This window comes from Centruroides sculpturatus, unplaced genomic scaffold, assembly GCF_000671375.1.
Source record: "Centruroides sculpturatus isolate CEXI.00-Female unplaced genomic scaffold, Cexi_2.0 scaffold367, whole genome shotgun sequence".
NCBI lineage: Eukaryota > Metazoa > Arthropoda > Arachnida > Scorpiones > Buthidae > Centruroides > Centruroides sculpturatus.
Window position 1 is genome coordinate 274910 of NW_019384575.1, and position 27397 is coordinate 302306.

The following is a 27397-nucleotide window of genomic DNA, read 5'->3' on the forward strand; positions in this document are numbered from 1 at the left end:
AAGTGTTTAGTAAAAGAAAAATTACTCTTTCTTGTGTTATTTTTTGATGGAAATATAATTTTTAAACTGTTTGTTAGAGTTTTATTTATTGTATAAATTGTTATTTAACATTTCTCCTAGCATTTTTTAGCATTAATTTTTAGAAAAATGATACCATGAAATGAAACACTCAGAAACATACTGTATAGATTACATTGTGAAGCATGACTTATCTAGATTCTATTTTAGTTTTTCATGGCGAGTCTTGGTCTATATGAGAATGAAGTTGGATGAAAAAAATGTTGATAGGTTGAACTTCTTTGGATAGAACAATGCAGATGTTAGGAATTTTCATCTTATAAAATAGTTCATCAAGGTTTTTTTTTTTTTATTTTTACTTTACTGGCTGTTATATATAAGAGGGAAAGTATGGCAATCAGTCAAAAAATGACTCCCCCAAGATTTTTACATTTTTGGACTTGAGACCTTAAAATGTCAAGAAATGCAAAAATTTGGGAGTAATTTCTGTATGTATGGATGTTACTGTGTGTAGGGCATGGTTTTGTTCACCTTCTTTGAACCTTAATAACACCTGTGCTTTTGGTCGAAAATTTCTGAAATTTTGCAGGGAGGTTTATTAGGGGATTAATGCTATTAAATTTTTGCAGTTAAATGTTATGAGGTCAGGGAATAATGGGGATTGTGTATCTCCAGTAGAGTCAGCCTTAATGACGACTTTACTAGTTATTAGCACTTACAAATGTTTATAAAACCCACCTGTACCCTCAAAATTAAGCTTTTTGCCATTTTATAATAATAAAAACGTTTTATGTTTTTAACTAATAAAATATAACAACAGATGATGTCACCAAATGTTTCCAGGAAAGTTTAAAAAATCCAGCAACAAGATGTTTCTTTTATTTAATTATATTTTTTTATTCTTCTAAAAATGAATGGGTAAAATACTGTTTATAGCATAATAGTAATAATTATATTACTGAGAAAATTTAAATATTTATTGGAGTCTGTAACAAAAGTTTGGATTTTTGATATTTTTTTATAATGTTTATTTAGTGTTTGTGTACAAAATCATTCATGTATCTATTTGTGTATGACTTAATTTTTAAAGAAAATTTGAAAATAGGTAGTATTTGTGATGATAATGACTATATAGTTTTAAACTGTAAAAAATTTTGGAAATTTCTGGAACAAAATTGATTTATCCCTTAAATGAGATAATCTGCATAAGTGCCTGCTTATTGTGCATAAATATTCAATCTACACATAGCATCCTTTAAACAGGATGATACACCATTCTTTAACCATTTCAAAAAGTTAGTTCTTATACGCTTCTAAATTGAACAATTTATTTTAAAGTATTATATACAATACTTTAAAACAAATTTAAAAAGTATTATCACATTGTGATTACTGTTTTGTCACCTTTAACACAACAAAGTCCAACTTTACACTTGTAACATTTTTCCTGTACCTTCATTAAGTACCACATACACCAAATTTGTATATTATTTGATTTGATGAAGTGACACTTTCCATTTTTTGAAACTATCTACTGATCATTGGTTGTCCTGTGGCTACCATTTCTGGTCTGTTTTTATGCTTTATGATGTAGTCAGCAATCAGTTGAAACTTTAAAAGTGTGTGGTCTTATTTTATGTGCTGAACTCAATCTATAGAGTAGCCACAAATTCTGTACATCAATATGGAATATAGAATGTGGTCACCGCTACTTCTTACATTGAATATTCATTTATATTTACTGTTGTTTTGATCCTTTATCCATGCATCCCCATTCACTTGTTACATCTTAAGACGAGATTAGACTGAGGAATTTGAACCTTTTTTCAGCATGTTGAACAGAATAAATTCTGTAAGAATGGCATTATTATTGTCATTTCATCTAACTGGAATAATGATATTGTCATCTTTCTGGAAATTGTAAGTACCTGTACCTATTTTTTATGCATCATTTATCTGGACACTTCTATGCCTTAATTGTGCTGACTGCTTCATCCATGTGCAAAAGGAGAATGAAGTAAAAAAAATTGTCTGAAAACCATTTGTTAAGTGATCCAACAAGAAGAGATGAGATTCTCATCACAACAGAACTTCCCAGGGCTAGATTAGGGTCATAAGTTGCCAAGGCACCATAATAAGACTCAAACTAGAACAGGTAGCCTAAAGTTGTGTTTAGACAATATTTTTCTGTCCAAAGTGGATGTGTTTGTTGAAACTGCACTATTTTGAGCTGTGCCTTCTGTAGAACAATGATAGTTTCATTCACACTCAGAGATCTTGCTGTAAAAATTATTCATTTAATATGCATACAAATGGTGTATCCTTGGCTATGTTATCTTTTTTACCAAGCTTGGTGTGTAAGCTAAATGTAGAAGTCAGAATTTCTTTAAAGCTCTGTTTACTTGGTATTGTGTTTGAATTAGTATCATTGAACCTGTCTTCTTGTTGCTCTCAGAATATTTTTATAAGGGAAACAAAAGTTTGTTTCTGACATATGATCTATGATTTCATCATAAAAAGAATTCACATATGTAAGTTGGAATCTCTCCTTGTTAAAAGTAATGCATGTAGTTATCTGGCTGCTGAAATTTTGTTTGTCTTCTCATTTCCATTTAGTGAGAATTTTCTTTTTTTGACACTTCCTTCAACCCTGTTTGGTAACTCCAATTGCTTTTTCTCATTCCTATGTAGTCTTAAAGTTGCTTCTTCAATTCCACAAAGCTGATTTCAACTCGGATTAACAGAAATTCCTCTTCCATCTTCATCATTAATCCAATGGGTTTTGGAAAGCTGAATAAATATATATATATGTCACCTATCATATCATTAGTAGAATTAAGTTGTAATTTGTCAAGAATTTCTTGAACATGCAAAGTCTTCAATAAAAAAATGTTTTTATACTTACTCTGCAGTAACAGCAGTAACTTTGTCCTACCTGTGGGGCCAAGCTACTGCTTGTAACTTGGTCCCACTTGTTTGTAACTTGGCTCGGTATTACCTGTGGGATATTGCTTCGTATATCATAAACAAGTTGAATATAACTAATAAAATTCTTATTTGTAATATGTTATAATGAATGACAATTATTTCTAATATTTTTAACTTGTATTCAGTAGATCAAACCATTACTCTCAAACATAGGAGATAGCACTTCTGTATTACAACATGCTGAGATTAGTGTCCCATTTCAAAAATGAATGGGTTTAAATTAGGAAAATAGCAGCCAATCTATTTCAACCTATTCTATGATAAAATTATTTAAACTGGTTTTTAATCAGTCATATACAAAAACTATTTAGAATCATAATCACTCTTGAATTACCAAGAAAGCATAGAAATAATAATTTAAATTATTTTATACAGTCATTGCTTTCTTTTTTTTTGACAAACTTGAATTAGGTGGGATATCAAATGGTAAGTGGCTGACTATAATGTATCATTTTGTCAGCAGTCAGAGAATTTTTTGTTAAAGTGGTGAATGTCCTTTTGTCATCAATGAGCATATAGATCTTCAAGTTTGTGTGATTAGTGTCATAAAGTGGACCAAACATTTCAAAGCAGGAAATACAGACCTTGGTAATCATAGGAACAGTCTTCTGGTATCTGAGGAATTTTCTGAAATGTGGAGTAAAGGTCTGCACTGATTGATACCAGAAGACTGGTCACACAGTGTTCAGCAAAAGTTCAAGAGATCTATTTGTCTGGTCTTTGAATAATCATTTGAGGGTGTGGCATGTCACTGTTTGCATACTGCAAGACAAAGTACCAAAGGGATGTTTCAATTGCCAAAACAATAATGTTGATGAAGGTGTAAATTTTATCGAAAAATAAAAAGTTTCAGATTTAGATTTGTTAGTAATTTAGCAATTTTGGTTAGTGTGTCGACTAACCAAAATTGACTCTAGTGTTTACTAATTCCAGAAAGTCATTACATAAAATCTTCTGTAGGGTCAGTATTAAGTTATAAACACTAGGTATAAAACAAAGCAAAATAAGTGATTTCTTTCAAAAAACTACGTAATTGAATTCAAAATAATATATAGTAAAATAAAGTTTCATCAGTGTGCTGTAGATTGCAATGAAAGACTAGCAATTGTTTTTAAGAAATTAACAAAAAGTTAACTTTTTTTTCTTTTGTACTGTAGCAAATTGAAAATACTTTTTAAGTATTTATTTTTATTCTTTCTCTACCAAGTATGAAGTTGAGTATCTGAAATTGTTTCAGATAACTGACACTTTACTCATTTTCCTTCTGCAGAATTTTCATGTAAAAAAAGAATTGGCATTTTATTATTTTTGATACAAGCCTTGTATATATACTGATAATAAGTAGCCAATGGTTGAGATAGTGGAGACTAATTTTGTTCCTTGTAGTAGAGAACAGACAATCAAAGTCCAGTGATCTGATATAGATATGCTAGGCCCATTCTTTGCCACCCAATTACCTCCAAAAAAGGCCCTTAAGTGTCCACAGAACTGAATTAAAATGTACATATTTTACTTGAATAATTTTATATAAAATTAGTGACAATTAAATATATTACATTTTATCTTAAGAAAACAGCTAAAATTTTGTTTTGAATTTTCTATTATATCAAGTAAGTAATTTACTTGTTAATCTTTTTATATAATGCAAATTATGCCTAGAATTATTTATATTAGTCATTTTGCTTTAATTTTAGGAAGTTTAATTTTTGTGGTAGTAATTTTTTTGTTATCCATAATATATGCACAAATAAATATAAACAATACTTGTTTAGTGGAATTGTAGAACTATTACTTGCACAAACTTGTGAAATGATATTTCTTGTGACAACTCAACAAAATTTAGAAATGCTTACTCACAGAATAGATGAAATGGCTTTAATACAGCTAGATAGGTTTGCTTGTTTCCAGAAAACCTTTCAGTTTTGTTTTCATACTTTTGTATGTTCCAATGTGAGAACCTATTCCTCAGCAAATATCTAACTACTAGTCATTTTCCACCCAGATGCATTCAGTTGTTTCAGGCACACCAGTCACTACAACAGTGATGATTGTCTCAGTTGTAGATCAAGAATTTCTGCGTAGACTATGTTATTAACTACTCCAGCCATCTCTCTGAGGCTAATGTCACTTGGAAATTTGGACAGTATTATGGCATTATATTATAGTGAAACAAAAGTTTAAACACTAAGTTTTACACACAGTTCACTATATAGCACTCTTTGTAGTTTTTTCCCAATTAACTGTAGTCAGCTTTCTTAATTTTTCTGCCCTATTCTAATGTTTCACTCGCTACACATGTACATATTTTTTTTTTTGGTCACTTCCATTCACTGTATCCATGCACTCTTTCCACTGTCATTAGTGTCATGATCGGTATTTGAAAGCCATTGGATATGTCCACATGCAAATCTCATTGTCTCATATTTCATTCTTATTTTGCCTATTATATTAAGATGCAATTTTCTACCACGTTTTTTTGTTTTGTTACTGGTCTTATATTGTCTTTCAATATTTTCTGTTGAGTCTAGATAGTATTGGTGAAAATGAACTATCCTAAAAGGTGTCATTTTTTATATGGAAATACAGCAATTGCCATTGGCTGGCCAGATGGCCAAGTCATTAATGGGATCAGCTTATCAATCTGGAGGACTTGGAAGATCAAATCTGGGTGAGCAACTCCCTAAGAATTTATGGGCATCTGTACTGGATATGTTGAGTCACATCCATCACCACATTAAAGGAGGTTTGGCCAGACCTACTGTAGAGAGAGTAGAAGAAAGTAATAGTTGTTAATAACAGAAATTCATTTAGTTGTAATAAGTATTCTAAAGATATAAAGTATACTTGTTTTCTGGATCTTCTAATCTTAAGTGTTGGACAGTCTTCTAAAAATTGTTCACCGAGATTTTGGGAACCAACTAGATTGGATAAGATGATGATAGTTTGCTGTACAAAATGTTAATAATCAAAGAATCCTATAATCTGGCACAATTGAGCAAGTTTCCAGTAGGGACTGGACTGTTAAACTAAATTCTAAGGATGCACCGATAAGCAAAATGACCGATTACCGATTAATCGGCCAATTAGTGATAATAATTTATTGCATTAATAGTGTGAGATCCTGGAGTTAATTATACAGTTAATTATAATGTGGAAAAAACCCATTTTTCTCCACCTGGTATTTCCATCTCCCTCGGGTCAGGTAAACAAGAGACGATCGAATATCCTCGCAAAATCAACAATCTCTTCCTTTGTTTCTAAAATAAATCTCAGCACTTAATTGTTGACACATGGAAACTTCGACATTGTTTAAAAAGCTGAAGTGTTTCTGTGTTTAACAGAAACAAAATATATTTCTTTAACCGCTGATATTTGGACAGCAAATACAAACAATTCTCCTTTTTCAAGTGTAACAGCCCACTGGTTGAAGGATGATTTTCAGCAGGAAAGAGCTGTTTTGCAAATTGTTTCCTTTGAAGGTTCCCACACAGCTACACGAATCAGTGAACAGTTAAAAATTGTTCTTGAACAGTATAAGTTGACAAGTGATAAGATATTCTTAGTACTAAGAGATTCTGCAGCAAATCTGGTAGCTGGAATTAGGAATTGCAACTTAGAAGCATTATCATACACTGCAGCTGACACTAAACGAATGCATATTTTTTAAACAAGATGTGAAAACTATAATCACAGTTAATAGAAATATTGTCACACATTTTAATCATTCTGCTGTAGCTGTAATCAAATTAGAAGATTTCAAGAAAAGTTAGGTTTGCAAAAATACACATTAATTCAAGATGTTCCTACTCGCTGGAATTCTATATACTACATGTTGGAACAGCAAAAGGCCCTTGTCACATATACTATAGATAATAAACTTCCTATGTTGAGTCCATATCAGTGGTCTCTCGTTGAAAAAATTGTTCTACTTGTAAAACCATTCAAAGAAATTACTGTGGAAAGCCAGCAAACGAGAAGCCACTTCATCTTCAATAATTCCCACAATAGAGACTCTGAAATTATTCTTATCAAAAGCAAAGATCAGTAGTTCCTTTAGTGGCATTAATACCACAACAGAAGAACTAGAAAATCCAATAAAAAAAGATTTTCAGCATATATAGAAAACAAGTCTTTATGCTTGTCATTTTTATTAGATTCAAAATGAAATTTCAAAAAGAGGATATGCTAGAGGAAATCTCAATAAGAATTAAATTCTGAAGCTTCTACTTCTGGAGGTGATCAAGATGGAGGTGAATTTCTAAGTTTTTCTGATTTATTTGATGAATTAGCTTCTGGTAAACGAAAGAATGAAGAATAGCATGTTTTTAAAAAAAAAAAAAAAAAAACGAAAGAGACGAACAAACGTTTCGATCAAGAATTAGAAACATATTTATATTTACCCTTTAAACAAAGACATAGTGACCTATTTTTGTGGTGGAAAAGTTTAAAAGAACTTTTTCCTAATTTGAGCAAAATAGCTATGAAATATTTAAGTGCCCCAGCATCTTCCATTGAAAGTGAAAAAATTTTCAGCACTGGAGGTAACATTTATGAGCCGGCAAAAAATAGGTTATGCCCTGAAAATGATGAAATTCTCATGTTTTTGCATTACAATTTAAGGGTTTTACAGTTTAAATATTAAATTTTTATTTGTTTTATATGTTTAAACTTTAAACTTATAACACAAAAATTTAATTTTTCTTCTTAACCTATTCAATACTTTTTCTTATGTAAAGTTTAAACTTTATATTATACGTTATATTATACTTATAATACGTATCGATAAAAGGAATAATTTGATTAGTACATTTTTTTTAATATTCAGTTTGTCATGTAATAAATAATAAATATATAACAGAAATTTATTAGATTTTATTACTAGCATTGTACGTAACATTCTAACAAAAATACCAAAATGTAAAATTGGCCGATTATTGAAACCGATTAATCGGCTAAGTGGCCGATTACTTACCGATTAATCGGTGCACCCTTACTAAATTCTTAAATCAAATGGTTCAGCTTGGATATGTCAAAGCTCAAAGCAAAATATATTTTGCAAGCTTTTCCTTTTGTGTAATAATGTAATGTTTCTTCATAGAGTAACTGAAAGGATGTGCAAAGGACAATATTTTATTCATTTAGAATGCATATCTAAGCAAATTAGAAGGGGCCTGGTAATCTGCAAGCATGCTAGTTCCATTTGTACCAGATTAGAGGGCTCACTGTGAACACAGTGAATAATTTATATTTTGAATAAATGCTATTGACCAATAATTATATAATTGTAATTTATTCTGTTTGTTCATGGGTTAATCACGTAAAACAATATTTGTCATTGGAGGTCTCGTTCTGTTTGTAATTATACAAGTGGGCTTTAAATGTATTACTAATGAAATTGCTATCAAAGCATGTTACAAGCAAAATTTGATTCAAATTGCACTTTTTTAGCATGAAAATTTTCACCCTGAAAGGAAGCAATTTAGGGTTGGATTTCATTTGAGAAACTTTTTGAGCAATTTTAGTTTTCCAGTAGGCCATCTAATCATCCATTGTTAACTAAAACTGTTCAAAAAGAGTATACGATTAATGTTTCACTAAATTTTACAATATGACTTTAGCCAGTTTGTAATAAAAAAAAATTGATTTGATAGTTTTGAAAATTGTTTATTAAATGTGGTTTAGCAACCCAACATTCTCTTATGCCAGCTCCAAATTCTAGTGATTTGAATTATAGTATATTAATACACAAAAGATTTAAATATTGCCATATGTTCCTTCAGCTTAATCTATGGGCTACAAATGTTAAACTCTTCTTTTTTACTTGTAAAAAAAATTCATCGTGAATTTGCTATAGTATACAACTGAAATGCTAGTCACAATCATATAGTAAATGAATTGCATTCAAATTTACATGAGAAAATTTTCAGTGAAAGTAATGAGTTTTGTGTACTAAGTAAAAAAAAACATTTTATTTTCTGGCAAGATAGAATATTTAATAATTGAAATAACACTTTGTTTTTTGCATTTGCCAGTACATGGATAGATTTTATTCACTTTATTCTTTTCCTATGTAAATCAATATAAATTTTACAAAATCAGGCACACTGTGTTTCACAACAATTGGTAATGCCGGGTTCTACTACTATATACATTTTATTTTTTGGGGGGCTTGGCAGTGGCACTTATGGTTTTTTGTCAGTGCAAACATTATGAAGACACCTAAAGAAATTGGAACCTGGGTGCCAAGATGTTGCAGAATTACTTGCATCTTGTGACCTGTCTCCATTAGAGGAATAAAGGAAGTTACTCATCAAAATGGCGTCTGCTCCTGATGAGCCAGTTTACATTGGAGAAGTGCCAACAAAAGAACTAGAATATATTAGCTTAATTGAAAAGGTATTGACAGGTTTCAAGCAGATTGTTAACTACAGAACTTTCAAAATTTGTCAGTGTCAAATGGACTGCATAAAGAAATACTATTTTATTTGAAGTGCCAGAGCCATCAATGTCAAGATGTACTAGTTAGTGTATATATTAAAATGACATTTGAAGTCTGTCTACCTTAATCATTTTATTTTTTTGGCATTTTTATAGCCATTGTTATTGTGCAAATATTTTTTAAGCTTTTATATGCACTGGTGAGAAAGTATAGCATTTGTTTTACTGTAGTAGTTTGGTCCCTTTGCATCTCAGAAGAGTATGCCTGTATTTTGCATACAACAACATATATAACTGACACTATTTTTTTGAGTAGATATTCATTACTATATATAGCGAGTTTATCCATTCTGTTGGCTTAAAACATCTGTTCTAGATAACTTAACTGTACAACAACTGCATTTTTTGCTTTTATTTGAAATAAACTGTCATCTGACAAGTGACAATCCAATCACATGAAAGTTATGATGAACTGTGCTTGTTTCATTAGTCCATATAATCCAAATGTGTGCTTGACAAACTTGTTTTGTCATTGTGATAGGGAACAAAAAGTTCTAAATTGGATGGCTAAGGCATTAAACCTGGTAGGCTGTGTGGTACCTTTAAAGTTCAGGTCAGGCATTGCCTTGTTCCATCAATCCTGCCAGGACTTATGGGAAATCCTACCTAAGCACATCATGAAGAAAACTTCATTTGGCTGGCCCATTGGCGAGGCACAAACTCACAATCAGGAATCTACCCCACAATGAGTATAAGAAAGTTTTTTAGTGTTCTTCATGGCAGAAATCAATCAATACAATGCGTGTGTAAATTTATAATTACAAATGGACTAACAAAAATTCTTGAAAGCAAACATTTATTACAACTTTTAAGAAAATTTCTACATCAATGTGTACTGCTGCCAACGATGATTCATGTAACTTTTACCTGAGAGAAACTAAACTTCAGCATACAGAGGAAAAAAACAAAAAAGAAAAAATAAATAAAACTCGTGGACTCTATGATGTGTATAACTTCAGAAGAACACAAGCATTCATATTTATGGATTTCCAATATCGATGATGCACTCTGAGTTAAGAGTCTATGGCTGCACGGACGAAAACATTCGGGCTTTAGTACTACAGACCGTATTGACGGCGTGACTTTCTGAACACAACACAATTGAATGTTTACGTGCAGTACGTAAAAATACCAATTACTATGTTATGCTGTTGGAACATTATAAAAACATGTCTGTTTTTCCCTTTTGTCTTTGTTAAATTGAGATGTATTTGGGTATTATGAAATTTTTTCACAAAATATTTACAGCTATGACAACATAAGTACTAACTAGAGACTAAAATAATATTTCAAAAATAAAATAAAATAAAAAAAATGCAATTCCAGAATTTAAAGACAAAATCTAATTCCCAAAAGTCTACTAGAACTGTGTAAAGCAAATATTTTGGCAGCGGAACGAGAGCGCAGTTTGGTTCCGTGTTGTATTGCGCGCTTTGTTGCCGCTGCAAAATTTCATTCTAACTAAAATGAAAATGGAATTTTTCACATATCACAAAGAATTTGTCATGATATGTGATCAAATATAAAAAACTACTACTAGTTTTTGTCTTTTTTTTGTTTTACTTACATTAACATTTAAAGCGGAAATAAAGTGATGATATAGCTTTGTACAAACCAAAAACTTCTTTACGTTTGCGGGAACGAAACAATTCGAGTAACTGCTCTCGAAAGGAATTATCTACACTGTTACAAATTCTACATTCACGCAGTAGTGAAACACCCACATGGAAAGACGAAAAAATAAAAAGGGAGAGGATATGATGTTTATGATGATGAAGAAATAGATTATGTCCTAATTTTGGATTTTTTATGTGGCATAACGTTTGGTCCACAATCTAGCAATTCGATCGTGTTCTTCTCTATGTTGTAGATACTGTGTTGCAATGCTTCCGACCAGGGGATCGGCTAAAGGGAAAGAAAACATTGTCAGTATGGAAAAATTTTGGAAAGACAAAAAAACATCATACTAGAAAACTCACCTGGATTGCAGTCTGTGAGTAGCGAGCAAATAGACAGGAGTACTTTTGAAATAGTTAGAGCGGGACTCCAATTATCTTTTAGTATATCTAAACAAATGACACCTTGACTATTAATATTACAATGATAAATTCTCGTCCGAAAGGTCACCTGAAAGAGCATGGAAACAAACATTTTTTTATCTCCAAATTTAAAATAATAAACTTTTGTCAAAACCACTTACTTTTGGGGGTTTAAAAGGATATTCTGGAGAAAAATGAATGTCCAGGAAAAATACTCCACCTTCGTAGACCGAACCGGGTGGTCCCAGTATGGTGGACACCCACTCATAAAGGTTATCTCCTTTTGGTCCGGCACTAAAAAAAATTAATTTCTTATAAAGAGTGTTTGTACGTTATTTATTGAAATTTAAATAAATAAATAATCTAACCTGCAGTTAGGGGGAGGGTCCAGTGTTATTTCTGCCAATTCTTTTTGGATCCTGGAATTAATCAAAACTTAAATTTAGAGAAATTTTTAAAATGGTTACAAAAATTTACACATCTCATTTACACTTGTTTTTCTAATTAACTTCAATCACCAAAAGCTCTAATATTAAAGAAACGTGATGCTGATGACAAATAATTGAATGGGAGCTATACCTCTTTGCACTGGTGCTGAGTGCCTTCGACATTTTCGGATTTAACCTGGATTCTCTGTGTTCCTTTTCCCGATCCTGATTGGACGATCCGGCACCTCTACCTCTTCCGCCACTAGCACCGCCTCCGGAAGGACCAGCCTGAGCTCGATCACCAGACATGCTGTCACCAGACAAATTCAACCTGTTCGAATAAAACTCAATTAGTATTAGAAGTTTAACACGTATGGACATACTTTGCCACTATATGGCTGGAGTGGGAAGAAATTAAAAAAAGTAATAATTCAACAAAATGTTTAACTAATATTTTTAATGGTTTATTTCAAATTATATTAATGCTGATTTTAACTAATTACTGCCTTGTACAGACATTAATGTATAAGATCCCAAACTACTGCATGTGGTATGCAGGAGCATCTAGGTTCACTTCTGATCAATATTTGAATCAATTCATATATAAAATTGGTGTTCACATTAAACAGATTTATCACCATTTAATTTAATTTTAGGCCCAGTTGTATTCTTAATTAAAGTTATTAATATAGCATTAAATAACCCAGTAGTTAATCCGAATATTGTTGATAAACATAAGCTTTTGTTTCCTGTCAGCACACTTTTCCTATAGACAGACTTACCAAACTGGACAGCCACAAAACATAGGAAATAAGTCAATAGACAAAAAGCGATCCAAATAATAAGCTTTTGTGTTTCAAATGGCATCCTCAGATTAGAAATCATTCTTCTCTGTCATTTTTACCAGTAAATCTAAACAACAGAAGAATGAAAGACTAGAGCCAAACAAGCTTGCTATATAAATCAACATCTCTCCATTTTCCATAAAGTTTTAAAAATTCCTTCTACTCTAGATTACAAAAAGATCTTTTCGTCCCACCCTGAGTTTATCCTCTAGTTGTGGACAAGTCAAACTAACTTATTCATAGGAATTTCTAACAATTCAATTGAGAGTCCAACCCCAAACCTTTAGACTTATTTATACATCTGGCAACTAGTGAGCAAATTACTCATTACTCGATTTATGTATTTCTAATGAAGTCGCTTATACAGTGATTCCAGCAGTGAATGAATATACGCCAAGCCAGCACTCTGCTATCAAAACAGCTTGGCAGATTGTGCATATGCATGACATACATGTGCTCTCTACTATAACATTTTCAAAACTGTAAAGTAACATGCAGTCTCTTTGCTCACCTTGTATATAATTACATTGATGCTGGTTTCCAGTTTCATATTCGTTCATTCACTCCCTCACCCACTAGATGCTGGAAGCGTAAATAAACATTTAAAATGGTAGACACACACTTCTTTGCATCTACCATTCCATTATCATCTTATGGAGATTAAAAGTTGTTACTGCAGTTTTTATATATTTAATATTTTAATTTCCACACCCTAAAAACAGCTTATTAACATTAAAGCTTTCAAATTGCATTACTTTAACTTTGCACAAAACCAATTTGGAATACTAACCTCTAGGGAACTAAAAGTCATGATTTCCGAGTCATGTCACGATCGCCTAGTGCTAAAATCTGTTATTCTAATGGTATGAATGCGGAAGTAACAGAATGTTAAACTACTGTATAATCTAATGTAGCATTTCTTGACTAACGGCATATGGATCGTTTTGCTAAATGATATTCTTCCATCATAGTAAAAGGGGTTTTGTCAACAATAACATTTTTTTAAAAACCCTTTCAGCCCTCTGAACACCAAGGTGGCCTTATTTTAGCAAGCCTGTTATGGGTCCAGACAGGTGGTGAGGGAGGGGCCCGAAATATCCGGACAGCACCCCGAAAAATTTGTGGTTTTTTGCCAGTTTGGATTTGATCCAGGTCCACAGAGTGGTAGGTTGCCACCTTAACTGCTCCACAATCTCAACAATGAAAGGTTAGAAAACAACACCATAGACATTTATAATGTCTACTACAGGTATACTTCGCCTTATGTCGGTAATTGGTTCCAGGAAAACGACGTAAGTCGAGGTATACCTGTACTACTACTGAATACTATAAAAATATCTAGCATTACTAACTTTAAATTCAAAAAAAAATTAAGTTTAGAAGATTCTGACCTATCCTTTGTTTGAAAGTTGTGAAGGTTGGAATCAATTTTCTTCACTGTTCTCAATTTTCATTATTGATAAAATCATGTTTTATATTAAGAAATAACATTTAGATCTATAAATGTAAAATTTTAATAAATCACATCATTCAAACAATTCCTTTATTGAGTGGAATAAAAAATTAAGTATATTTTGCAAATTATTACACTTAATAATTTTTTTACATGAACTAATTATAATTAAAATATATATTTTTACATTTTTACATTAATACAAACAATATTAAGTGTAATTAGATAAAAAGAGATCAATGACTAGTCTTTATTGATCACACTACTACTCATCAAATTACCCAAGTTAAGCAATGAGTTCAGAGAGTATAGTCTGGTTAGAAATGAACAGAATTGCTGGATGCTGCCATTTAACTTTGCCAGGAAACCCTTGACTGGTCAGTCCAGAGTCCAATTTAAGAAGAAAATTGGCCAAAGGAAGAGTACGTAGCCTTAAAGCCAAATCAGGAAAGTGCTTAACCCACTCTGAAAGTGACAGTATTAATGTCGTGGGGTGATTATATTATATGAAAATTCTTAAGTTCTCAATAATTTTTTCCTGTTATTTAAAATTACACTTTAAAGGAATTTTGTGTTAAAATTTCAAATAATTCTTTATTATAAAATTGCAATTTTTATTTTATGGCAAAATCCAATATGGGGAAAACCTACTTTAAAATCAATAAAAACACATTTATTTAGCTTAAGTTGAACAAGCTGACAAAGTGATTCCTTCAAGTTCCAAAATTTCTGTTTTAATATTCAAGATATTATCTCTATTACTTACTGCATTAAATCATTCTGAACATGCTCTGACAAGACACATATGATATCCAGCTTGTACTCGATTTCATCTGAACCAGCATGTTAGGAATCACGCTGTAAATGATATCCATGATTCTTTACATGGGCTCTCATGCCTAGTACTTTGGTAGCATACAAGCAATCCTTGATGTGTCTACAAAATAGTTCAAAGAGGATGATTTTTGGCTTATCAAGCTGGCTGAGAAATAGGGCTACATTGAATAGTGATCTAGACAGTACGACGGTGTCATCCCATTCAAACACATGAAGAATAATACTTTGTGTACAACACGTTTCATTCACATACCCGAACAAATGAATTTTACAGAACAGTTTAAAACTAGAGTTTCAAGGAGAACACCCTGTATACAAAGAATGTGAATCAATTTGCCTCCCTTAACACATCCTATCAATATCTAAAACTGTCAATTCTGCTCAGAGAATTTCAATTATTTTTGCCTGGGGACATGTGAGGGTAACCAGCAGGGGATCAAAAAGCAGGTTGAACTGACCGGATAAAGAGAGTACCATTGTTTGACTAACAAGCAGAAAAGACCTTGTTTCATCAGTGTCTTACTCATACTAAAACCAAAAATCTAAATATAAAATGATTTTAACAACTCATATAACACTAGAAATCTGTTGTTCTTTACTATGTTAAAATATAAAAAGAAAACTCACCTAATTTTAAAATAATTCTTCTAGTATTGTAAAACTAATAATTCTGAATTTATTGCTATTGCATTATGATGATAATCACAGATTATGACGATAACTCTATAATTATATACTATTATTGTTATCAATGCCTATAGATCTCGTTACTGATGACAATAGCAATTGTATCCAGATAATTTATGATACTGAAGCTATACTTAAACTTCTACGTGATATTTTGTGACATCTTTGAATAAGAAAAATGTGTCATGATCTATAATATGTTTATAAAGAAAATTAATAATTTCAAAGGCATTAAAATATCAAATTACAGCTTAAAATAGTATTAAATATTCATTCAAGACCCTTGAATATTTCTTTGTCCTTAATTAACCCTGTAAATAACAACTAAAGTATAATATCTTGTATCACGTCTTTCAATGGAATATCAGTTAAACGGCAGCACAGTATCAAGAGTCGTATTGTTATTATCAAGACATCATCCACTATTAAACATTAAAGCATTTGCAGATATAATGGCCAGTTAGAGGTATAATTTAATTCCTGTTAACTTGCATCTGTTTGATCTAAATTTTTGCATCACCGTCACATCGTAGAAAACAAGTCTGCATAAAGTAAATAATGTCACATCCGTCCTGTGATAAATCAACGGGTCGAAGTTCTAAATTATATACGTCATGCTCCGCATGTGATTTATATTATTACGTAACAGGTCTGCCAACAAACCTATTAGTTTATTGACCTTTGCATCACTAAGGAGACCAATCTGTGCTATAAAAAAAGCAGTGCATCAAATTTGATTGTAGAAGTAAAAAAAGTAATGCAATTAGATAAATTGTTTGGCAAACTTAAGTAATTTAGGAATGACTGTCTTTATTATTGTATTTAATGAAGGTTTGCTTTAAAAAATGTAAACTAAAAATTTAGTTTGACAAATTTAAAGTAAATTTACCACTGTAATTTGTTAATTGCTGGTTTAAACAAACTAATATAAAATTTAGTTACACCATTTATCACAGAACTGCTTGGAGAAATTCATTCTTGAGGGAAAAAAAACTAAGGACAGATGCAAAAAAGTGAGGAACTGTATACTTGTTAAAGGGAAGCTGTTCAAATTTAAATCCAATTCAAGCTGTTTTTCTTGAAGTAGAAATTTTATAACCAGTGCTGCAATCAAATGTTGTGGAGGGTATATTCATTTGTTACATCATCTTTTTTCAATGTTTAAAATTGATATTACAAAGAATAAAACAAGCAATTACTTGATTATTTGAAAGAAAAGCAATCACATCAGAGCTGGCCAAACCTCGTCACCACATGAACCATATATCGCCTATCAGAAATACAAGAGCTGCCTTCTTTATTGAAACTGTATTCTCAGATATTTAATTATAATAATTAAGTATATGGGAGCAGCAGTTTTGACACTGATCATATCCTCTAGTTATACACAATGTCATAAGACTTATATTACTGTATATATCTTGAATTCTCCACTATAGATCCATTTATAATGCAAAAATTCTTGCTTTCTAAACTCATCTGCAAGAATTAACAAGACAAATAAAGATCAAGAGAGCTAATAATAGTAATCTGGCATCATCTTTGTTTCTCTTGTTGACTCTTGAAGAGAGTTTATAACCCATTTTAAAAAATTTGCCATGAGAAGATTTTGGATTGAATTCAAAGCTTAATTAGACAATTTAAAAGAATGTGCCTAAGTATATAAATATTTCAGAATAAAGAAAGAATGAGGGAGATTGTATTATAATCCAGATAATTATTAAATTATGATCAAATCTCTGGCTTAAACTTTTATATGCGAATAATTTCATTTATTATTATTATATAAAGAAGAACTCTATACAAATCAAGCTCCTGGATGGAGACAATGTGGCTGTGATAGATAGATTGATACCGTCCATTTTAATCATGTAACAAGAACAGATGCAATATAATGCACATAAAAAGAGAATATCACATTTCTTAAAAGAACTTCTGAGTCATTTAATCTATAATTCAAAAAAATGACTCGAGAGAACTCGTTAGAAAACAGATGCAATGAAGCATTTAGTAAAAGTTTAAACAAGAACAGAATTTTATAGAAAAATTTATCAGCATTAAAATTCAATTTTTTTTTTCATTAATAATAATAAGGAAACTGTTGTTCCTATGAGGAAAAGTTTATTTTTTTTTAAATATAATTTTAATGAGGAAAGTAACTTTTAAATTACAAAAGATATGCTTGAAATTTTTCATCTGGTAACTTAATATTGCACACACCGTGACCAATAGTTTGGCATTAGCTTTAATTATAATGTGTCAAAATTGTGTTGTCGTGTGTCAAGGTACGCAGATTCTAGCAAAATCAACTTTCCTTAATCTAAAATGAATCAAGATTATCTGTAATTGTGCAAAAAAAATTTCTTTCTGTACATTAAATAAATATACTGTTTAAATCTTTTACTTAAATGCTCATTAAAATATTTTATTATGGAAGTTTTTTAAAAAATAAAGCACAGTTTCAGTTAAAGCACATTTAAAATTTAAACATTGATTTATTAACATATCCTTTGCTTATGTAAATAAGAAACAATGTTACATGTGTGTTTTATTTTATTTTTTTTAAATAAGCTACTGCAACATAATCTTATTAAACAAATGCCACTTAATAAATAATTCAAGCAGTTATGTCAACATTGCAGATCAAAATACAAGTCTGCATACTAAAACAGCAATAAAAAAAATTTTGTATATCTATCTTGGGACTGTACATTGCATAATGGAATAAGTTAATTAATTTGACTCATTCCAAAGCTTTCCTCCCTTAAACTAAACTGAAAATCAAGAAATTTAGCATAAGAATGGCTTCGTTCTGCAACAATGATCATCGCTCTAAGAATATATAATTGTAAATTATTTTAACGAAGCTACTCGCGTTTACAGACTTGCTATATTCTTTGGTCTGTTCAGTTATCGTTATCAATTCTACACAAGGAGATGAGACCATTTGCGTGTCTGTACTTATCTGGAAACATTGAACCCGACTACAGGTTCAACAGGATATCTAAAGTACAGAAAACTACAGTTTATGATAAAAGCATTTGTATTACGTGAATTTAAACATCTGGTTGATTTTCAGCATTTTTCACTGATTATTTAAATATTACTTCTTAAATTTTGGACGTAAAGTGAAAATCTGTTAACATCTCTCTTACACTATAATATTTGCTTAAGTATATAATTAGTTTAATAATTGGAAAGAAAGATTTATGCAAAATTATTTAGAAATCTAAACAAACAAACACTCATTACTTTATATTTATTTAATTGATAATTGTGTAATAAAGACTTTTTTGGCACAAGAGTCTATTAAACTGTGTTAAGCATCAGTAAATAGACAACTAAATGTACAACAAAAATAAAGATTAAAGTGAGAAAGTTAATGGTGAACACGATACAAATACATGCAATGTGCAAATGTATAAGAGTTGCAAAACCAATCTATTAGAGAAGCCAATAATTAAAGAAGAATACTCTACTGTAATAAAAAAAAAAGTGCTTTACTAGAGTCAAAAGATATGAAAAGAATAAAACAATTAGCCATTCCATATGTACTTCTGAGCCAATTATCTGAGAATGCTCATCGTCATACAAACAATTTGCAAAGATACGGAAGGTCTCCAGAGGAACAAATAATAATAGGGCTTTAGAAAGCTGATAATCTTTACGATGTTACCTCCTCTTTCAAAAAACAAAAACCTCTCTCTTATTCAATGTTATAATATTGATTTTTTAAAATGTTAAAGTTCTTAAAAGAAAAATATGATATTAAATTTATAAATAATTTTTTAAGATTTATATAAAATTCTTTCAGTTATGAAAATAACAACAGTAAAAAAAATCTAAAGTGCATTCTCCAGAAATCTTCAGATTTTTCTCCTGAGAAACCATTTCAATTTTTATAACGTAACAAGAATTTGTTCTCTTTCAGTCACCGTCAATCCTTGTTTCTGCTTCTTAAAAAATGTTGCTGCATTGTTATCTATGGCATATTTTCTTATTGTTAAGTTCAATTTTAAAAATAAATTGATTTTATATGAATAAACAACATTAAAAGCAATTATTGTAACAAATACTTGAATAATAAATGTGTTTAATATAAATTGATTAAAAAAACCATTCAAAGTTCAAAATGAAACTTAAAATATTGATTAAAACATCCAAAAGACACAAAGAAATCAGAACTTTATTGATGGATTTCCAAGTTTTCTTCACATTTGTTATACCTAAATGAGCTACTTTCCCATAGAAAGTCCTCCCGGGAGGAATCCCCTCAGCAGATCACCCATGTATTGCTGCATACAAACAAATTGTATAAACAAACCAATGATATAATTCAATTCAAATGACATGAGCTATGTCATTGGCTTGCTTATCCAGTTGCATTAAAGCTCTCCACCAGGTAGTTTGACCTATGTCTAGCAATCTGAACCAGTATAACCTCTTTGAAAGCTCAATATGTTCTTATATTACTAAGGACACATTCATAAAAAGTATGCATTGTTTGTTAATAAAAATAATTCAAGAACTATTTACTGTGTAAACTTTACATTACTTGTGACTTTAATTATAATTTAATAAGATTAATTAAGAAAGATAAAGTTAACACAGTTTGACTTTAGATTTTATATAATGAAATTACAATTTATACAATCAAATTTCACTGTGAATTAATATTTATATGTATGTAATTAACACAAATTACATTCAGAGTATATTAAAGTGAACTTAAATATTTAAAATTCAAGCCCTTTCAACTTTTCTGGTTAGTTTTCGAAGGCTTAATTGTTTTTCTAAAGAATCAACATTTGATTTTAAATACACAAGTTTACAAAATTACAAAATACAATACAAAAGTTCATGGTAATAATTATGCAGTTAATGCAGTTTATTAATTATGAACTATTATATTAATCATGAATTTTCTAGTATAACTGGAAGGTCACTAGCATACACATTGGGATTGAGATACAATTGTATCCCCTAGAATGGAGTACAATAGGGAATTTAGAGTACTCAATTCCCCTTGTAACTCTGCCTTGATCATTTTCAAACTAGTTACTGTAGTTATTTATTTGAAGTCTATTTAATCTTTTGAAATAATGTTAACTGATTTAACCTTTTGTTGATATCATCCAGTGGCAAACCCACGATGATAATCATTTCAAATCCTTGTCTTGATGATAAAAATTTGAAATGTTTCCAGATAGTAGCAATTGCATGACAATAAGCTTGTGACTCGTCATCCTGTTAACTGAACAAATAACAAAAGTCAAAGGAATCTCAAATGTATAGAATGGGGTTTAGGAATGCAGCCAATCATTATTACAGGTACATTCCTTATTAAGAGATAAAGATCTTCAACTAATTCATCAGTTTCAAGAAATGTGTATATTGTGTAAAAATGGTATTAACAATTACATAATTCCATTCAATTCTAATAATTATTCAAAATTATCAGTACAATAAACAATAAAAACATTTAGTCAATTTATAAATTAATGTACATTTTTCCTGTTATATCTAACACATTTGATTAATATTAAATCACATAAATTTAATGGCATCGATAAAGGACTTTAGAAGCGTTAAACTACCGTACTGTCAAACTAGCAGCTTACAAAACTATATTCCCGAGTAATGTCTATCTACTCAGAAAACAAAAACAGGTTAGGAAATATTGATCTACTATATTTTATCTCAACTTTATCAAATTTCTAAGAGAATTAACTGCATCTAAAAATAAAAATAGACTTTCAGAATTTTATCTAGATTTTTTCTTTTTTTATATAAATGATTAGATCAAAATTTAGCACTTTGTGTGCCAAATTCATTACAAAATAACTATTTGCAATTACAACTTGTAAACTGTGTCATAAGTGTTAGTAGTAGTAATATTTATAGAATTTCTCATTCTTTTATGGGGTATTTCTATTTATACTGCAATTGTTGGGGTTCATAGGCTTCTTTCTAAAATAAAAATAAGTAATTAATTAATTAAAGTTTTTATCCATTAATTTGTTTACAGTAGACAAATGTTACTCAAAATAAAATTGAATAAATCTTCATTTCTTTTGTTTCCCAAAGCATCTTTAATGATCAAACACTCAATCAAAAATAATATTACTGTAATTTTAAAAATGTGATAATGCAAATGACATCTGAAAGTAAGAAATTGTAGAATATATCCACGTTATTCTACTTAATATGACTCGAACAACAAACGAGGCATGAACAGGAGTTGAAAATCATTTATTATCGCAAAAAGGTTCCCCAAGAGCAATAAAGTAGAAAGAACAAGAAAGAACTTTTACTTATTAACACAAAGGCATTTACAAAAATGTATGTATAAAGAAAAAAAAAACATGGTTCCTGTTTTAAGTAATCTGATAATCAAACAAAGCATTAAATTTCAAAAAATTCTTTTTTATTTATATTTGTGTAGGATAAACAGAGAATTAGATTATCTTGTCAATAAATAGTTTCAAAAATATCCATTGCTTAAAGTACTAAAATTCCATTTAATATTTATCTGATAATATATTATAGATAAAAGAAAAAGAAAACCCAATTACACACTTAAACTAGGTTCCTAACTCAAGCATGTAGCATTATTAATTTAAGGAAACAGTGCAGAGAAATTATTTTAGTAGAAAAACTCAAAGCAAAAATTAAATAATTCAAAATCACATATTGTCTGTTATAATAATAACACTTATAAAACGTAATTGTTTTTTTCAATACAAGTGCAATTATTGGAAATTATATAATTTTCTGGTAAACTTGGTTTCCCATCTCTTGCAACTTTTATGACATTTTAGTGTCTGTATTCGCAGCTAAGGATAAAGAGTTAAAGTTAGAAGTTAGCCAATAAGCATTCATGTACTATAAGTAAAGTGAATGGTAATTAGTTAACTTTAATTCTAATTCTTGATCCTTGGTTGTAAATACATCTATAAATCTGTTTACAGAAGAAAAATAAATCAAATAATGAATTTTTGATAGTCACTTATAAATTTTTTAATTTTTAAAAATATTTATTAAGATACAAAAAGAAAAAAATAATATCAATCAGTGAAATGAACTTATTTGACTCTTTAAATAGCCATTTTCAAGTTACAATGTAAAACATTTTGTAGAGAACTAATAAAGCATGCATACAAACTTAGTTAAGACAAAAAGAATTAACCAAGCTTAAAAATTACAATAAAAATGAATATAAATTGGTCTATCTTATTGCTGAATATTACAGGTTTTTGTTTCTTTATAAACAAATTGCAATAATAAAATTGTTTATCTAAACAATCTCTCTTTTAAAAAAGAAAACTTCTGAATTATAAATCACATCTGGAAGTAACAAAATATAAATAATTCTATCTCAATAGTAATAATTTATCAACAGAAATCATGTAATAAAAGCCATAAAATTTCATTTGTCGATAATTTAAATTTACATACATAAAAATAAATATTTTGTATCAACTTAGAAAACTTTTAGGAAGATGTTTTAAATATTGAATGCCATTCACAAATCTAAATTGACTATTAGTGGCTGTTAGACATTGCCATTTGTTTCTATAGCAATAGATGACATTCCAGTCAACTTTTGTGGAAAGACAAGTTCTGCTAGCAAAAAAATTATTAGCATTATACACTACGGAGAGCAGGTGGAAATCTACGGTTAACAAAGATTCGATCTGATGTACCATAAAAAAAACAGACCGTCACGTTAATGTAACTAGGTCGGCTATTTCGACAATGAATATAGAATTTACAACTTTAAACCAATTAATCTAAATATAATCATAAATAAAATAGTAAATACATTCAAAGTATATAACATTTAATGGAATATAAACATCCTAAGGCAAGACTCTTAATTGATTACTTAATTTTAATCAATAAAAGTTTCTAAAAGAATTTCCTATAAAATCCATTTACATACATTAACTAATTATACATCTCCCTGTATAACTTCTAAAATGTAATACAGTAGCTAGAGCCTAAATTTTAACTAGGTATATAGAGTATATATAGCAAGAACTAACAAATTACATTGTAACTGTAGTAGAATGACCCAGAACATTACAGATTTAAATCTGATACGGGACACAATAAAATAATCATCAAGTGAAGAAGTTAGCAGCTGGCAAGGGATTAATAGAAATATACTAAGATACAAATGCCCTGTTGGAGTTTAATCATGCATTAATTGAAGGTAAGGCTAAAAGTGGCACAGTTCTCACAAGAAAAGTATTATATTAATGCCATACACCTTTCACAGGTCATTCTCATAATACTTTATGCATAAATGTATAGAAACAATATACTCTACACAAGAAGCTAATTTATTAATCCTTAGAGCCAATAACCTACAATTTATGCTAATCTGAACTCGACCTGCACCTTCAAATTATTAAATATATCATTATCATTTACAATATGACAAGGAGAATTCATTAATTCAATTATAACTTATTAGGTTCCTTAAGTTTCATATTCAAGTGTATTAAAATTGAGAATTGTTATCCTGATAAAATTCAATAAGACAAAATATTTTTCCAGAAAACAACGAAATATAAGCGAGTTATTATATTTATTCATTTGTTAAAATCTATAAAACACGTACTGTGATATTTACTACACAAAAAATGAATCTATTTATAGAAATGAAGCCAATTTAAGACAGTAAATTTATTATTTTCAAACAAACTTAATGATTTTTTTTAAATATATAAATTACTTAGTGTTTATGGATGTAAAATAAAACATAATAAACTGTTAAGATTAAATTCTTTATACTTTTTAAGGTTATTACACAGACTTTAATTAACAGAATAATTTATTAATACAAAAAAAAAAAAAAAAAAGCATCTGTATATGATGTGCATGAATACAATACAATTTTACAAGTGTTACGTAGAACAGCTGCACAATCACTTGTAAAATATCCCAAAAAATTTGAATTTGGAACAAATTCAAGTAAATTACAAAATTACCTTTCTGTTCTCATATAAAATTTTCCCTGGGAAATTACTGTTTAGTCTTTTGATTTGGCCACCTTTACGAAGGATTTTATAGTAGACGAATCAATAGCTAGATCTCTAAAGGGCAATTTTACAATTCTTTATCTAAGCAGAAATCTATAAAAGATGGCCTACTAAATATAATACTTTTACATAACTAAAAAGTATTGATTAAAGGAATAATGATGATATACACATATCAAGGATATCCACCAACTGACTCATAGGAAAAGTAAGAATTACAATTCATTATTATGCAATTTATTTCTAGGAATATAATGCAATCCTATCTCGAAATAATAAAATTTACTATAAATACACAATTTTATAATAATTCATTTACTCAGAATATCCTAAAACATGTTAATGAATATAAATTAATTTAATTCAAATAGATTTCATTTTTAAATAGTCATTTCTTACAAGGAAATTGAAAACAAATTTTTAAATGATATATTAAATTTCAAACTCTATTAATGAATGTTAATATCATCAAATTTCAAAAGAAATTTGCTAATGATAGAATTTCATCCTAAACTTTTGTAGAATAAATGAAAATTCAATATAATTCCTCGGAGTTAAGGGAAAACAAGCACTCTACATTACCCGAAGTAATGTTTACCAAATTTTTCTTTCTTTTTTAAGGACTAATCTGTTAGAGAGAGTGCAGGTTTCATACCAGACACAACTATTGTAAATCTCTCTTCACATCCTACCTTATACATAATTTAAGAAACACAAAGAACTTCCCTAATTACAAAAACAATTGGAAACATTAATCATTATTGATTAGTACTTTTGCAAACATAAAGCAACAAAGGAGATAAGAGTATCTTGGAACAATCAATTAGTATCATTCATTTTAACCAGTTGTTTGTAATGATCAAATCGAAGGAATTATGCCCAAACTATATATCGATTCAATATTCAAAACCATAGTTTTTAACGAACTTCTCTTACGTTAAAAGAAAAAAAATGCATTTATTTGACGACAGAATTATTTGACCCACAAATTAAGTTAAAAAAATAAGTGGACGACTTGCAAATCGCCGAAAATTAACAAATTCCCATTACCAATCTTACTTGTTTACACGATTTTGCAATAATCTTAATCTCAACTCTTTTTTCCTCTAATTAAAAATTGATTAGACGGCGTACTTAGATTATTGATTTCTATCCAATTTGGCCGGCATCGGACGATATCTAAGGCACGTTCGGGCAAAGGGATTTAGAAGATCGGCAAATACCGTTCCCTACAATTCGCCTCTAAACAAAGCATAAAAACTTCTTAAAGGAGAGACAAAAAAACAGGTCCAAACTCCACAGAATGCGAATAGAGCCGATAACATTTGCCCAAAAGATCCTAAATAAATTAGTTTAATTAAATAAATTTTTTTTTCTAATTTTGAGATAAATTTTAATTAAAACAGAGATCACGGAAGGGGGCAAGCATTTAAATTACCTCAAGATCTGGATGTAATTTAAATTGTTTAGATCTTAACAATGTGTTCATGTTGTCAGAAAGCCCTTGATCTATTTAACATTTCACACCTTAATAATAATTTTAATGATGAAGCAATGAATTACATTAACTTTTAATCTTGTAGAGCTGGAAATATAAAATATTTTAATTAACAATTTAAATTTTTGCACGAGATCATAAGAAACAAAGAAGAAGAAGGAAAAAAACCCCTATTGGGACAATTGGAATTTAAATGAAATTGATTAATTTAAAATGTAATTGATCTGAAAAGCCACGTGATACATTTTTAAAGTTCGGAACGGTTCCGAAACGTTTTTTTCAACATCGAAAACACTTAAAATATGCAGAATCTCAGGCATTCAACCCAACTATGCTTAACCAACCTTAAAGGATGATCATTGTTACTTCGAGACGACCGGACGCGATTATTTTAACGTGTAACGCGTCGATAATACGTAGAAACTCGTCTACAACCCTTAAACTAACTTTACCGACGATTTAAATTCGAAAACTGACCTTTATAATTATCCAATCTTGTAAAATAAATTCCGAAAGGAGCCGTGTAGCCTCTCTTCCTAATATCAACCACCAGCCCGACGGCTGACGAAAGCAATCTTCGTTCATTGGTCGATATTATTGTCCTATTCCGGGCGATGGCAGATACGTTTTATTTATTTATTCGATTTTTTTTATTTATTATTTATTAAATGTAAGACATAAATTATCGGTTTAAGTAATTACGTTTATTGTTAATAAATCATTCGCTGATCGAAGATATACGTAACGTTCGTTTAAAATGCGGGATTGATGTTTTCCAGTCTAGACGATGTGACCGAATTGTCGTGTTCGTTGTTTTTTCCTTCGTTGTTTATACCCGATTTTAATCTTATCTAAACTCTGTAGAAGTGCTCGTGAACTAAATTGTGTTCTGCACTTCGTTAAATTTTCCAAGTTTTTAACTCGAAGCCAATTTTTATCTTAGAGGTCGTCGGCACTTGATTAGTAGTACCTTAACCCGCATGTACACGTCCTGTCAATGCTGGTTACCTGGGTCTAAACACAATTCGTTCTTAACCGTGTTTATCGTAGATTTAA

At 29.8% G+C, this 27397-nt stretch overlaps 1 protein-coding gene across 1 annotated transcript; it reads right to left on the reverse strand.

Moving 5' to 3' along the window:
- Window positions 1–9021: 9021 nt before the first annotated feature.
- On the reverse strand, window positions 9022–26943 carry LOC111624307 (ubiquitin-conjugating enzyme E2-24 kDa-like). The gene is made up of 6 exons (XM_023367121.1): window positions 26819–26943; window positions 12123–12302; window positions 11912–11962; window positions 11705–11837; window positions 11484–11631; window positions 9022–11409 (listed from the first exon to the last, which is right to left on the reverse strand). Exons 2-6 carry the CDS (start codon window positions 12278–12280, stop codon window positions 11312–11314), a joined length of 588 nt encoding a protein of 195 aa, XP_023222889.1. The 5' UTR covers window positions 12281–12302; window positions 26819–26943; the 3' UTR covers window positions 9022–11311.
- Window positions 26944–27397: the final 454 nt, after the last annotated feature.

Bases quoted from the DNA above. Each gene is read 5' to 3' on its own strand.
- LOC111624307 (XM_023367121.1), bottom strand. From the start codon at position 12,280: ATGTCTGGTGATCGAGCTCAGGCTGGTCCTTCCGGAGGCGGTGCTAGT. The intron at 11,963-12,122 runs GTATAGCTCCCA...GATTAATTCCAG, and splicing joins CTCAGCACCAGTGCAAAGAG to GATCCAAAAAGAATTGGCAG. The intron at 11,838-11,911 runs GTTAGATTATTT...AATTTTTTTTAG, and splicing joins GACCCTCCCCCTAACTGCAG to TGCCGGACCAAAAGGAGATA.